The sequence below is a fragment of the Zophobas morio genome, unplaced genomic scaffold (genome assembly GCF_036711695.1).
Source record: "Zophobas morio isolate AGI-343-1 ecotype UQ-CSIRO unplaced genomic scaffold, CSIRO_AGI_Zmor_V1 ptg000026l, whole genome shotgun sequence".
In the NCBI taxonomy this organism is placed as follows: domain Eukaryota; kingdom Metazoa; phylum Arthropoda; class Insecta; order Coleoptera; family Tenebrionidae; genus Zophobas; species Zophobas morio.
The window spans coordinates 10,453,482-10,468,651 of NW_026972131.1; the positions used below are offsets into that span (position 1 = coordinate 10,453,482).

The 15,170-nt window shown below is 33.3% G+C and overlaps 2 protein-coding genes across 8 annotated transcripts in view; both read right to left on the bottom strand.

The window, feature by feature from the left end:
• Window positions 1-23: 23 nt before the first annotated feature.
• Window positions 24-6,012, bottom strand: LOC135136680 (S-adenosylmethionine-dependent nucleotide dehydratase RSAD2-like). The gene is made up of 4 exons (XM_064066088.1): window positions 5,665-6,012; window positions 786-1,006; window positions 375-728; window positions 24-324 (listed from the first exon to the last, which is right to left on the bottom strand). The coding sequence occupies exons 1-4, from the start codon at window positions 5,927-5,929 to the stop codon at window positions 160-162; spliced, it is 1,005 nt and encodes a 334-aa protein (XP_063922158.1). The 5' UTR covers window positions 5,930-6,012; the 3' UTR covers window positions 24-159.
• A 669-nt stretch (window positions 6,013-6,681) lies between these two features.
• The window catches only part of LOC135136678 (uncharacterized protein), a 190,349-nt gene continuing 181,860 nt past the window's right edge, over window positions 6,682-15,170 (bottom strand). For 5 of the 7 annotated variants that reach the window (XM_064066080.1, XM_064066079.1, XM_064066078.1 and 2 more), the window contains 3 exons: window positions 13,884-14,952; window positions 7,953-8,109; window positions 6,682-7,017 (listed from right to left, as the gene is read on the bottom strand). In XM_064066080.1, the coding sequence (XP_063922150.1) occupies window positions 6,773-7,017; window positions 7,953-8,109; window positions 13,884-14,952 (1,471 nt within the window). In that variant the 3' untranslated portion in view covers window positions 6,682-6,772. Of the gene's footprint in view, window positions 7,088-7,952; window positions 8,110-13,883; window positions 14,953-15,170 lie in introns of all 7 variants that reach the window. The other 2 variants (XM_064066082.1, XM_064066083.1) reach the window with 2 other exon arrangements.

The following is a 15,170-nucleotide window of genomic DNA, read 5'->3' on the forward strand; positions in this document are numbered from 1 at the left end:
TCGGCAGGAAAACATAGCAAAAATAACTAGTTTCAAAATTTATTCATTTGTAACGTATATAAAATTATTACGTACACGTAATACGAAAAATACTTAATTTAAGTATAAAATGAGATTACAATATAAAACTTAAGTAACAATTTTTAAATCAACACTACTCTACCAGCTGTACTTTTCCGCTTCTTTGGACCATTTATAAAACCCCCCTCTCTTCTTGAACATGGCTTCGTCAAACCCAGAGAACAATAAGGCGTTTTCCACACCTATATCCAGAATTGACTTTGACGGAACCTTGGAACCGCCAGTGCAGTCCAGGAACCTCATCTAAAATAAAAACTACTATAATTGTGTCTCAAAATCAACAAAACACTTACATATTCGTCGAGAATCAGATAGCTGTTTTGCATTTTGGTGTTGGATTCTGGAACCAAACATCCAACGTGTTTGTGCCGTTCTAAAAACTTTTCAAAAGTGGCGTCGTCTATGTAAAATCGTTCTGCGTTTCGTAGGGCGTCGGGGCCGGCGTTCTCACCCTCGAGAAGCAAGCACTGAAATACCTTCCACCTCACCGGATTTATATTCAGTATTTCTTCATTCATGTCTTCGTCTTTGTTATAAGTGTTGACCACGGTGTTCAATTTGAAGAGAACGTTGTAGTCGTGGCACCAATTTCGCACTCTTAGCAGCTGCTCTATGTGGTTTTTGTTACTCTGGTAGCGGCCAATCGTCTGTTTTTTTTTTTTTTAATAAGTAAGTAAATGGGTCGAAATTTGTCTAAATTTTACCTTGTTGGTGTCTTCGTTGAAAGAGTCGCACGATACGGCCATAATGTCCACAAACTGTCCATAAGTTTGGAACCACTTTTCCGAAATTAGGGACCCATTCGACACTATCGAAACCGAGGGTAGGTTTAGGACGGTTTTGCAATATTTTACCATTTCGCCCAAATGGCGCCCTCGCTGAGGCAGGAACGGCTCTCCGCCGCTGAAATTAATCTTTTCCATTCCTGGAAGACAAAATTTTTGGCGCGAAATTCAAACTAATAATCCTATTAATCCACCAATAAGATTATCTAACTGATTTTAAATTTAAATTTAAACCCCGCCCACCCACCCCATCCCAATTGTCATGATTTTTTTTATTCTTAGAAACTTAAAACACGTTTAAAATGGTAATTTTTGTAATGAAATAGGAATTTTGCAGTTAAGCTCCGCCCTCTTGCCTCACGACGAATAAAAAAATCATCAGAATTGAGATAGGGCGGGCGGGCGGGGCATATATTTTGCCTTTTTTTTCTTAATATACATAGCCATCTTTTCACAAGAAGAAACTTAAAACATAGGGCGGATTCTAATTGCAAAATAGATATTTTCCTATACAAATTGTCCATTTAATCATGTTTTAAGTTGCTTGTTGTGAAAATAAGTCTACGCATATTAAAACAAAAAGGCAAAATGTAGCTCCGCCCACCCACCCTGTCTCTATTGTGATGATTTTTTATATTCGCCGAGAACCAAGAGGGCGGGGCTTAACTGCAAAATACTTATTTCTTTACAAGAAATTAAAACCATATTTTTGAGTATCGTTTTGTTCAATGCATACTATGCATATTAAAAAAAAAGTCAAAATATAAACCCCGCCCACCCCCCCCATCCCAATTGTCATAATTTTTTTATTCTTAGAAACTTAAAACACGTTTAAAATAGTAATTTTTCTAATGAAATAAGGATTTTGCAGTTAAACACCGCCCTCTTGGCTCACGACGAATAAAAAGAATCATCAGAATTGAGACAGGGCGGGTGGGCGGGGCTTATATTTTGCCTTTTTTTTCTTAATATACATAGCCATCTTTTCACATCAAGAAACTTAAACATAGGGGGAGCCTAATTGCAAAATCGATATTTCCGTATACAAATTTTCCATTTTAAACATGTTTAAAATTTCTTGTTGTGACAAGGAGTCTACGCATATTAAAACAAAAAGGAAAAATGAAAGCCCGCCCACCCACTCTGTCTCAATTGTGATGATTTTTTTTATTCGCCGAGAGAGCCAAGGGGGCGGAGTTTTTATCTGTAAAATACTTGTTTCACTACAAGAAATTAATTTTGAGTATAGCATTCAAAGAATACTATATATAATAAAAAAAAAAACAATCTATAAACCCCGCCCACCCGCTCTATCTCAATTGTTTTTTAATTCTTAGAAACTTAATCACGTTTAAAATGGTAATTTTTGTAATCAAATAAGGATTTTGCAGTTAAGTTCCGCCCTCTTGGCTCACGACGAATAAAAAGAATCATCAGAATTGAGATAGGGCGGGTGGGCGGGGCTTATATTTTGCCTTTTTTCTTAATACACATAGCTATCTTTTTACAACAAGAAACTTAAAATATAGGGCGGAGTCTAATTGCAAAATCGATATTTCCGTGTACAAATTTTCCATTTTAAACGTGTTTTACGTTTCTTGTTATGAAAAGAAGTCTACACATATTAAAACAAAAAAGCAAAATGTAAGCCCGCCCACCCACCCTGTTTCAATTGTGATGATTTTTTTTATTTGTCGTAAGCCAAGGGGGTGGAGCTTAACTGCAAAATACTTATTTCTTTAAAAGAAATTAAAAACATCTTTTTGAGTATCGTTTTGTTCAACGAATACTATGTATATTAAAAAAAAAGGGCAAAATATAAACCCCGCCCATCCACCCCATCCCAATTGTCATGATTTTTTTATTCTTAGAAACTTAAAACACGTTTAAAATGGTAATTTTTGTAATGACATAAGAATTTTGCAGTTAAGTTCCGCCCTCTTGGCTCACGACGAATAAAAAGGATCATCAGAATTGAGATAGGGCGGGTGGGCGGGGCTTATATTTTGCCTTTTTTTTTTTTCTTAGTATACATAGCCATCCTTTCACAACAAGGAACTTACAACATAGAGCGCAGCCTAATTGTAAAATCGATATTTCCGTGTACAAATTTTCCATTTTAAACATGTTTTACGTTTCTTGTTGTGAAAAGAAGTCTACGCATATTAAAACAAGAAGGCAAAATGTAGCCCCGCCCACCCACCCTATCTCAATTGTGATAATTTTTTACATTCGTCGTGAGCCAAGGGGGCGGAGCTTAACTGCAAAATACTTATTTCTTTACAAGAAATTAAAAACATGTTTTTGAGTATCGTGTTGTTCAAAGAATACCACGTCTATTAAGAGAAAAAGCCAAAATATATACCGCGCCCACCCACCCCATCCCAATTGTCATGATTTTTTTATTCTTAGAAACTTAAAACAGGTTTAAAATGGCAATTTTAAATTTTGCAGTTAAGTTCCGCCCTCTTGGTTCTCGACGAATAAAAAAAATCATCAGAATTGAGATAGGGTGGGTGGGCGGGGCATATATTGCCTTTTTTTTTTCTTAGTATACATAGCCGTCTTTTCACAACAAAAAACTTAAAACATAGGGCGTAGCCTAATTGCAAAATCGATATTTCCGTATGCAAATGTTCCATTTTAAACATGTTTTAAGTTTCTTGTTGTGAAAATATGTCTACGCATATTAAAACAAAAAACTAAAATGTAAGCCCACCCACCCACCCTATCTCAATTGTGATGATTTTTTTTATTCGCCGAGAACCAAGAGGGCGGAGCTTAACTGGAAATTACTTGTTTCTTTACGAGAAATTAAAAACATGTTTTTGAGTATCGTGTTGTTCAAAGAATACTTTGTATAGTGAGAGAAAAATCCAAAATATAAACACCGCCCTCCCACCCCATCACAATTTTTATGATTTTTCAATTCTTAGAAACTTAGTCACGTTTAAAATGGTAATTTTTGTAATGAAATAGGGATTTTGCAGTTAAGCTCCGCCCTCTTGACTCACGACGAATAAAAAGGATCATTAGAATTGAGATAGGGTGGGTGGGCGGGGCATATATTTTGCCTTTTTTTTTTTTAGTATACATAGCCATCTTTTCAAAACAAGAAACTTAAAACATAGGGCGCAGTCTAATTGCAAAATCGATATATCCTTATAAAAATTTTCCATTTTAAACATGTTTAAAGTTTATTGTTGTGAAAGGAAGTCTACGCAAATTTAAACAAAGAGGCAAAATGAAAGCCCGCCCACCCGCCCTATCTCAATTGTGGTGATTTTTTTTATTCGCCGAGAGCCAAGGAGGCGGAGTTTAACTGCAAAATTCTAGTTTCTTTACAATAAATTAAAAACATGTTTTTGAGTATCGCATTCAAAGAATACTATGTATAATAAGAAACAAAGCAAAATATAAACCCCACCCACCCGCCCTATCTCAATTCTTAGAAACTTAATCAAGTTTAAAATGGTAAACTTTTTGTAAGGAAATGGATTTTACAATTAGGCTCCGCCCCAAGGTCTGTTAACGAATGAAAACTTCAATACTAATTATAGATCAGGGCAGGTATGGATGGGACTTAATCTTTGGTTTTAAATTTTTCTTATAATATATAATATTTTTTTAATAACACGATACTCAAACACTTGTCTTTTTTGTAGACAAATAATAAGGATATTGCAGTTAAGCTCCGCCCCTCGGCTCATGACGAATAAAAAGGATCATCCGAACTGAGATAGGGCGGGTGGGCGGGGCTTATTATTTGCCTTTTTTTCTTAACATACGTAGTCGTCGTTTCAGAATCAGAATCTTAAAACATGTTTGAAATGGTAAATTCTTGTAGACAAATATGGATATTGCAATTAAGCTCCGCCCCTCCATCCGACAACGAATGAAAAATTCATCACAATTGAGAATTGAAATCGGGGCGTGTATAGGTCGGGCTTAATCTTTGGCTTAATTTTTTCTTGATATACCTAGTATTTTTTAACACGGTACTTAAAAATATGTTTTTATTTCTTGTAGAAAAATCAGGATTTTGCAGTTAACCTCTGCCCGTCGGCTCACGACGAATAAAAAGAATCATCAGAATTGAAACAGGGCGGGTGGGCGGGGATTATATTTTGTCTTTTTTTTTAGAATACATAGCATCTTTTTTTACAAAAAATTTTTGAATATCGTGTTGTTCAAAGAATACTATTATTTTTAGAAAAAAAGGCAAAATATTAAAAAAAATTGTAAGGAAATATGGATTTTGCCATTAGGCTCCGATCCTAGGTTTGCCAACGAATGAAAACGTCATTACTATTTAGAACAGGGCAGGTACGGGTGGGGCTTAATCTTTGGCTTTAATTTTTTCTTAATAAACATAGTATTTTTTGAATAACAGGATATTCAGAAACATTCTTCTAGAGAAATAATAAGATAAGATAAGATAAGTTTATATTTGTTAGAACTAAAGCAGCTTATAAATCGTCAAAAAAAAATTTACAATTAATAAATGTGCGAAATAAATCAAAACATAAACACAACTAATGTATAAAATTATAGCAAAATAAACAAAATATTCAATGAAAGAAATCATACTGTACAGACTTAAAATCGTCACAACTGAGATAGGGTGGGTGGGCGGGGCTACATTTTGCCCTGTATTTCTTAATTTTCAGCTGTAAAAGCAACGTCAGCGAGAACTTAAACGTCAACGGCAAGTTTATAAATAACTAAAGTTTGATAACGATACTTATGTTTTATCACTTTGGCACTTCGAATAAAACACTATATCTAGGTGACTCACCCGCATTTTTTAATAATTGTAAACCCAATTTCGCCGTCTCCAAATTCAACATAAACGACGTTTTGGCCGTATGGAAGCAAAACCCACACTCGTAGTTGCATTTTCTGGTGAAATGATAATTCACACTTTTTGGGACAATTCCGCTGTGCGCACTTTCGAAACACTTAAAAGGTTGGATTTGTTTTCCGTAAAAAAACAACGTTAGTAGTAGCGACATCGACAAAATTATGACGGTTTCGTCGAAATCGAGAAAATAGAACTCCATTTTTTTAATGTTGCACTGGTGCGACTGTGAACTGTGTTTAAATGCGCATTTTGAAGGTTGCTGTATTTATACAGGTAACGTGTACATCCCCTGGTTACAAGTTGGCACGAGTGAGACGGCGCACAACTATAAAAATAAAATTTGCTGATATTTATTCTTGGATGTGATAGATAGCATACCGCTCGGTGCATGCGTTCCAAGATTCGGTGAAACCCCCACGTAACCTAAAGCGCATTAATTTGTTATCAAAACCAAAAGAGTCGAGAAATAAAACACGCTTGCTTGTAATAGTGTATTTATGGTCTAAATTTGTACTAAATATAAATAAGTACCCTATATAAAAATACAATCTACACACAGTTTATATAATTTCAACATTGTCTGTAGTCTAAAGGTCTAAAGAATTGCTTTATGTTCATACAATGAGAGATCAATTAAAGAACGTTAAAACTTATTGCACTGCAGTGAAACCACGAGGATGAATCTAGGCCCAGGAAATGGTCATCAACGAAAACCCAACTGCGATGCATTTTTGATTTGTGTACAGTTCCTTGATTACACGACCCATATAGAACATGCACTATCCGCTTAAATAAATTTCTTATATCACAAAAGTACATGAGTGTACTACACATAATTCGTTCCGTTCGAATCAAACAATTCTCCAAAAAAAAAAACCCTAAAATAAATTCGATCACTATATACAGTCTTAACCCTAATCTCGCACTCCACCTCTCGAAATAAAACTAAAATAAAATTTTACACTTGTATTCAAATATAAATAAAATAATTTACATATAGACAATAAATACGACGTATACAAAAAATATCAATGAAACTCATTCAAACTTGGCTGACTTTCAGGTGCAGCACTCGGTCCTCGGTCGGCTTGAACTCTTCCTCGAGCTCGGCGCTCTCGCTCAGGGAGCTGCTGGTGGTGCTGAAGTCGTCGAGGAAGTCGAAGCTGGCCACCGCCTCCATCTCCTTCTCGCCGTAGCGCACGAAGAAGTCGGGCCGGCCGATTATGGTCGGCCGGGTCGACCCCAGCGACGCCCTGACCACGGCCAGTTCGGGTCTTGCGGCGTTCGCTGGAAGGAACCATGCGAAATGATCAGACGGCCGTCTCCGTGATGGGCGTGCAGGGTGCCGAAGTTGAAGCTTGAAATCCCCAACATTTACAGTACAGTTCGCTCGGGCAGAGTCCGAGTTTGCTTACTGATCAGTCTAATCTAACGGAAATTCGAACCTAAACCGCTTTAGTGCCTTTTCGGGGTTGGTATAACGTGATTATAATAATTTATGACACTTCGTTCTCGACTCGCAATCAACCAAAGATAAAGAGACAACGTCGAAATCATAAGAAGTCAGAGAGAAACAAAATAATCGAATCAGTAAACAAACCATTAGGAAAATGTAACTAGCAGTAAAATAAAAATTTATGTTATTAGTATACCAAAGAGCACTAGGTTCTACGAGAACATATAAACAGGAGAAGAACAATAAAAAGATAATGTAATAAACAAGAGGTTCTAAACTTTTGAAAGGTGTCCACGGATTTGTTTACACAATTTTCGGGTTGGATAGCAGTTCATGGAGCTGAACGTACTAGTAAAATGTTTGGGACTCAAAATATATTCGTTTGAAGTTACCGTGTCAGCCAAAAATTGAAGAGTGCGGCATGCGGGTTAGTGGTAGGTGATTAAAAAAAGCAGACTATGCAGATTAATACAGGAACTACAAATAAAAGCAAATTTTTCTACTCATACCACGGTTAGTCATAATTTTTCCTAAATCTTTTCTTTTACAAAAAGAATTAATTTCAGACATAACTTACTATTACTAACTAAGAAGAGCTATTTTTGCGCTAATTAATTAACTAAGCGTTAAAAAGAAAACTAAAAATCTAATAATACTGGTTTAATTTTTTTTTTTTTGAGAATTTTTAGTTAGTAATGTGGAAATGTGGGGAGGTTAATTTGGTGCATGTAAGTGTACTCAAGACAATACTATCAGGACAAGGTACCTTTTTTCTGTCGGTGGAACCTGTGAATACGGTGCAAGTGCCCATAATCGGGTGGGTCTTCTGTGGAATCACTAGCAACGCTTCCGCCGCATGAGGACGTTGGGGAGGAATCGCTCGATACCGACGCCATCATCACATCGAGTAAGTTGGCTCTGGCCTGTAAAGGTGGAACATTTTGTTATAATTTTTTTTATTAAAGTTTTTTATTTTGGTTAGTTTATGCCAGAAAGCTATGCATGATTATTGCAATTTTTGTCAATTTTTTTACTGTTCACTCTTTTTTACTTCCCGAGCGTAAACTAAAAGTGTTGGTATCGAATTCATCGGGTAACTGGATACTTTCATGTTTTCTGGACGTTTCATGACCCTTAGAGTACGATAAAATAGGTCTCCTGTTTTTGTCTGCTTGTCTGTCCGCCGTCTGTAGCGATTTTTATTGGACAGATAATTTCCGAAATTATCGGATCTATTGTTCACATTTTATTTGTGGATTTCTCAATTTTTCGAATTTTCGATTTTTGAGTTTTTCGATATTTCAGCTTTTTGATACTTCGGTTTTATGATTTTTTTAATTTTCCATTTCCCATTTTATTAATTTTTCAGCTGCCCAATTTTTCTATATTTCAGTTTTAAGATTTTTCAATTTATCGATTCTTTAATTTTCCGAGTTTTTAACTTTTGGCGTTTCTACATTTTTGATTATTCGATTAATCGATTTTTTGGTTATTCAATTTGCCGATATTTCGATTTTTTTATTCTTCAATTTCTCAATTTTGTTTAATTTTCGATTTTCCAATTTTTTAATATTTCGTTATGTGAGTTTTGAGACTTTTCAATTTTTCGATTAATCGATTCTTTGATTCCTCAATTTTTCGCTATTTTGTTTTTTTCCAATTTTTTAAGAAGAATTCTCAGTTCTTCGATATTTGTTTTTCAATGTTTCGATTTATTATTTATCGAATTTTTCAACCATCTTTTTTCTCAATTTTTGAATTTTTGAAAATTTTTTAAGTTGCAGTTTTGGCAAATTTTTCAATATTTTTCTTCCATTTTTCAATTTATCGATTTTGCAATCTTTTGAAGTTTCGATTTTTATTTTTCAATTTTTCGATGTTTGGCGTTATCTAAATCTTCGTTTTTTAATATCTCGATTGATCGGTTTTAAAAATTTTTTTAATTTTTCAAGTTTTTGTTTTCCCAATTTTTCGATTCCTCATTTATGTATTCGATTTGTTTATTTTTTCCATTTTTCACCTTTCGAATTTTCAGTTTTTCAATTTTTCAATCTTTAGCATATCTAAATTTTCGTGTTTTTTTTTATTTCTCGTTAATTCGATTTTTTAATTTTTTCAATTATTCAAGTCTTTGTTTTCTCAATTGTTCGATATCTCACTTTTGGAATTATTCAATACAATACTTTTTCGATTTTCAGTTTCAAAATTTCCCGATATTTCAGTTTTACGAATTTTCAATTTTTCGACTACTCGATTTTGTAGATTTTCGGTTTATCAATTTTTCGATTCTTCCATTTTTAGATTTTTTAAATTTTCAACTTTTCCACTTTTCGATTACTCGAATTTTCAATTTCTCAAAGTATCAATTTTGGTATTTTTCAGTTTTTCGATTTTCTGATTTACCGATTTAACAGTTTTTTCATATCTCAATTTTGAAATTTTTTAATGCTTCGATTCGATTTTTCAGTTTCAAAATTTTCCGATATTTCAGTTTTACGATTTTTCAATTTTTCGACTTTTCGATTTCTCGGTTCTTTGACTTTTTGATTTTTCAGTTTCGCAATTCAATTTCTCGATTACTCGACTTTTCAATTTCCCAATTTTTTTAAATTTTATATTTTTTGATTTTTCAATTTTTCGATTTCTAAATTATTCAATTTTCCAGGTTTTCAATTGTGTGATGTTTCGATTTTTGAACTTTTCGATTTCCCAATTTTTATATATTTCAGTTTTTCAATTTTTCGTTTTTTTGACGTTTCATCTACCAATTTTTCCATTTTTATGAACTTCTTAATTTTCAATTTTTCGTTTACTCAATTTTTGCCATTTCCAAATTTTCAATTTTTGGATTTCTGGATTAATCAATCGATTTCTAGATTCTTCAATTTTTCACTATTTTAATTTTTCAATTTTTCGATTTTAATTTTACATTTTTCGATTTTTTATTTTTAAAATTTTTCAGGTTTGTTTTCTCAATGTTTCTTGGATTTTTCAATTTTTCGATATCTCAGTTTTGGAATCTTTGGAATTTTTCCATTTTTAAAATTTTTCGATATTTCACTTTTGGAATTTTTCGATTTCTAAGTTTTTTTGTTTTTTTCGATTTTTCAATTTCCGTTTTCATGATTTTAACTTTTTCGATTTTTCAGTTTCAAAATTTTCCAATCTTTCAGTTTTACGATTTTTCGATTTTGTTATTTTTCGGATTATCAATTTTTCGATTTTTCTTTGATATTTTAAATTTTCGACTTTTCCACTTTTCAATTTCCCGATTTTTCAATTTCTCAATTTTTTGAAGCATCAGTTTCGGGTTTTCTTAATATTTAGATTCAGTTTTCGATTTTTTAAATTTTATATTTATGATTTTTCAATTTTTCAATTTTTGATTTCTCGATTTATCGAGATTTCAATATTTCGATTTTTTAATTGTTCAATTTACCGAGTTTTCAAATATTCAATGTTTCAATTGCTCAGTTTCTTGATTTTTTGCCTTTCCGCCTTTTTGATTTATCGTTTTTCCAATTTTTTGATTTTTCAATCTCTCGATTTTTCCATTTTTGTGAACTTCTTAATTTTCAATTTTTCAAGTTTTGGCGTTTTTAAATTTTCGATTTCTGAAATAATCGATTTCTTGATTCTTCAGTTTTTCGTTATTTGAATTTTTCAATTTTTGGATTTTTATTTTTTCAATTTTTTAGGTTTCCGTTTTCTCATTTTTTTTTCCATTTTTTAATTTTTCGATATCTCAGTTTTGGAAGATTTCAATATTTCAGTTTCTCAATTTTCTGATATTTCAGTTTTACGATTTTTTGATTTCTCGATTAATCGATTTTTAATTTTTTTAATTTTTCAAGTTTGTCTTGGTTTTTCGATTTTTCAGTTTCAAAACTTTCCAATATTTATTTCAGTTTTTCGATTTTTCGATGCTTAGATTTTGTAATTTTTCGGATTATCAATTTTTTGATTCTTCCATTTTTCAATTTCTCAATTTTCGAAGCATTAGTTTTGGGATTTTTCAATATTTCGATTCAATTTTCGATTTTTTAAAGTTTTGATTTTTTGATTTTTCGATTGTTCAATTTTTCCAAGTTTTCAATTGTTCGATGTTTCGATTGCTCAGTTTCTTAATATTTTGACTTTTCGCCTTTTTGATTTATCGTTTTTCCAATTTTTCCATGTTTCCATTTTTCAACAACATTTCAATTTCCCAATGTTTAGATTTCAGTTTGCAATAAAATTTTCAAGTTTTCATTTTTTTAATTTTTCAATCTTTCGATTTTTGATTTCTCGATTAATCGACCTCTTGATTCTTCAATTTTTCGCTGTTTAATTTTACAATTTTTTGATTTTTTAAATCTTACATTTTTCGATTTCTTATTTTTTCAATTATTCAGGTTTCTGTTTCCTCAATTTTTCTTCAATTTCTCAATTTTTCCTGTTATCGATTTTTTAAATTTTATTTTTTTTTCATTTTTCAATTTCTCGATGTTCCGATTTTTCATTTTTACGATTTTTCAATTTTTGACGGATCTAAATTTTCGATTTTTTGATTTCTGGATTAATCGATTTTCATTTTTTTTTAATTTTTCAGGTTTTTGTTTTCTTGTTTTTTCCATTTTTAAATTTTTTCTATATTTCACTTTTATTATGTATTCGATTTTTCAATTTTTCGTTTTCTCGATTTTTTACTTTTTCGATTCATCGATTTTTCCATTTCTCGATTTCTTGATTTTTCAATTTTTCGATATTTCAATTTTCCAATTTTTCGATTTTTTTAATTTTACATTTTTCGATTTATTTTTTCAAATTTTCAGGTTTATGTTTTCTCAATTTTTTTTTCGATTTTTCAGTGTTTGGATATATCAATTTTGGAATATTTAAAAATTTTGATTTTTCGATTTCTTAAAATTTAGTTTTTTTGATTTTTCAATTTTTGACGGATCTAAATTTTCGACTTTTTGATTTCTCGATTAATAGATTTTAATTTTTTTTAATTTTTCAGGTTTTTCTTTTCTCAGTTTTTCCATTTTTTAAATTTTTCCATAAGTATTTTCACTTTTGAAATTTCTCAATATTTCGATTCTTCAATTACGTATTCGATTTTTCGACTTTTCGATTTCTAGATCTTTTCATTTTTTCAAATTTTCAGGTTTCTGTTTCCTCAATTTATCTTCGATTTTTCAATTTTTCGTTTTCTCGATTTTTTACTTTTTCGATTCATCGATTTTTCCATTTCTCCATTTCTTGATTTTTCAATTTTTCGATATTTCAATTTTCCAATTTTTCGATTTTTTTAATTTTACATTTTTCGATTAATTTTTTCAAATTTTCAGGTTTATGTTTTCTCAATTTTTTTTCGATTTTTCAGTGTTTGGATATATCAATTTTGGAATATTTAAAAATTTTGATTTTCGATTTCTTAAATTTTAGTTTTTTGGATTTTTCAGTTTCTCAATTTTCCGAGATTTCAGTTTTACGATTTTTCAATTTTTGACGGATCTAAATTTTCGACTTTTTGATTTCTCGATTAATAGATTTTATTTTTTTTAATTTTTCAGGTTTTTCTTTTCTCAGTTTTTCCATTTTTTAAATTTTTCCATAAGTATTTTCACTTTTGAAATTTCTCAATATTTCGATTCTTCAATTACGTATTCGATTTTTCGACTTTTCGATTTCTAGATTTTTTTATTTTTTCGATTTTTCAGCTTCAAAATTTTCCAATATTTCAGTTTTACGATTTTCCGATTTCTCGATTCTTTGACTTTTCGATTACTCAATTTTGTAATTTTTCGGATTATCAATTTTTCGATTTTTCCATTTTTCCATGTTTTAAATTTTCGACTTCCCGATTTTTCAATTTCTCAATTTTTGGAATCAGTTTTGGGATTTTTCAATTGCTCAATTTCCCGAGTTTTGAATTGTTCGAAGTTTCGATTGCTCGGTTTCTTGATTTTTTGACTTCTCGCATTTTTGAAAACGATAACTTCCGACTTTTCGATGTTTCGATTTTTCAACTTTTCTGTTTCCCAATTTTTATAGATTTCAGTTTTCAATAAATCTTTCATTTTTCCGATTTTTTGATTTTTCAATCTCTCGATTTTTCAATTTTGTTAATTTTCGATTTTTCGGCATCTCAGTTTTGGAATTTTTGGATATTTCGATTCTTCAATGTTTCGTTTTTCACTTGGTCAATTTCACGATTTTTCTTTTTTTTGTTTTTTTTATTTTTCCACTTTTCGATTTTTCGTTTTTTCCATTTTTCGAAGTTTCTATTTTTCAGTTTTTCGATTTCTCAATTTTTCAACATTTCAATGTTGGGGATTTTTCAAATTTTTGATGTTTCAATTTTTCGACTTTTCGTATTTTGATTTTTTAAATTTCTCAATTTTTCGATTTCTCGATACATATTTTGATTTTTGAAAGCTATTTTTTCCCGTTGTCAGAAAACAAACATCGCATTTTTTTATAATTTCCCAAAGAAGCAGGAATTGTTAGGCTGGACTTCCGAGGCGAGGGAAGTTCTGTCGAAGTAACTTTCGACCAATTTTTATAAACTGAGGTAACAATAATACAAGAATAATGAACAGATGAAAGCAATTCCTTACATAATTCTGGTTATAAAAACATTAGTTGGCTATGGAGCGCATGCGCGTTAACACTGTTAGCACTAACACCAACAGAATAAAAATCAATTTACCAATAACGTATCCTTTTTTCTTACTTTTGGATCCGTCAAATCAATGTCTTTTTCAACGTGGACCCATCCCGTCGCCCTGCACCCCTGATCCAGCTTCGACCCCACCGCCTCCCCTTGCTCCTGCCCCTCATCCCCATTCTTGATCATCCTATTCAACTCGTCGATGACGTCCTTCGACGTGGCCCTCTCATGAAAACTCACAGCCCTATGCGGCGGCCCGTCGATGATATTACTAATCACCCCCGACGAGCACTGCGGCAGCCTCTCCGACGTGATGACGTGCTGCGCCACGCTATTCTGCCGCACCTCCACCACCTTCTGTTTCTGCGCCTTCGCCCCCTTGTTGCTCTTGTGCGGGATCTTGCTCTTTGGTATCTTCGTCTCCGGGCCGCCGCTGTCGCTCTTCTTCGCCGGACTCAGCGGGATCTTTGAGTTCTGCTTCCTCCGCGGGATCTTCGACACGATCGTCTCCGGCGTGCTCACGCTCGACGTCACCGAGTCGCTCGTGCAGTTGTTCGTCGAGACGTCGCTGTTGGTGAACGACTCGTCCACCGGAGTCTCGCTCAAAACCCCCGATTGGTACTCCGTCGACGCGATCTCCACGTTAACACTGCTGCAAATGTCCACGGGCCGCTCCGTCATGTTCGAACAGTTCTCGGACTCCACGTCCAGCGGGGTCACCAGGCAGACCTCGTCCGCGTACGCGATGTTCTGCTTGAGCTCCAGGTTGTGCTCGTTCATGGTGTACTCGGAGCACAGCTGCTTGAACGTGACGTAGTTCTCGTCGTCGATGCTCTTGTTGAGGCAGGCGTCGCTGTCGCAGATCTTCACGTCGCCGACGTGCTGCGGGGGACCCTCGATGTTGAAGTCTTTGGTGATGTCGCTGGCGGAGCACGGACGAGGGGACTCCTTCTGGTCGCGGGAGGCGACGTACTTCTGCTGCTCGGCGATGAAGTTGAGGACGTTGTGAAGCGTGGTCTCGCGGTGGTCGCCGTTCTCGCTGAGGGCGCCCCCGAGGCTTCTGGAAGACGTGGATGCTAGGCTTTTGGTGCTTTCGAACTTCACCAGTCTACAACAAGAATTAAGTAGGCCGTGAAATTTGTTGTCAACATAATCGTGTTACATTTGACAGTTATTTGACTCAAAGTCCCTAAATTAGTTACTAATTAGTAATTATAAACCTTTCTGGACGTTTTTAGACAAAAGTTAGCCATGGCAATTTTTTTTTTTCACGTTGGATGAACTGATTTAAAGTTGACGTTTCCGATTCCTATCACTAAAATTTAA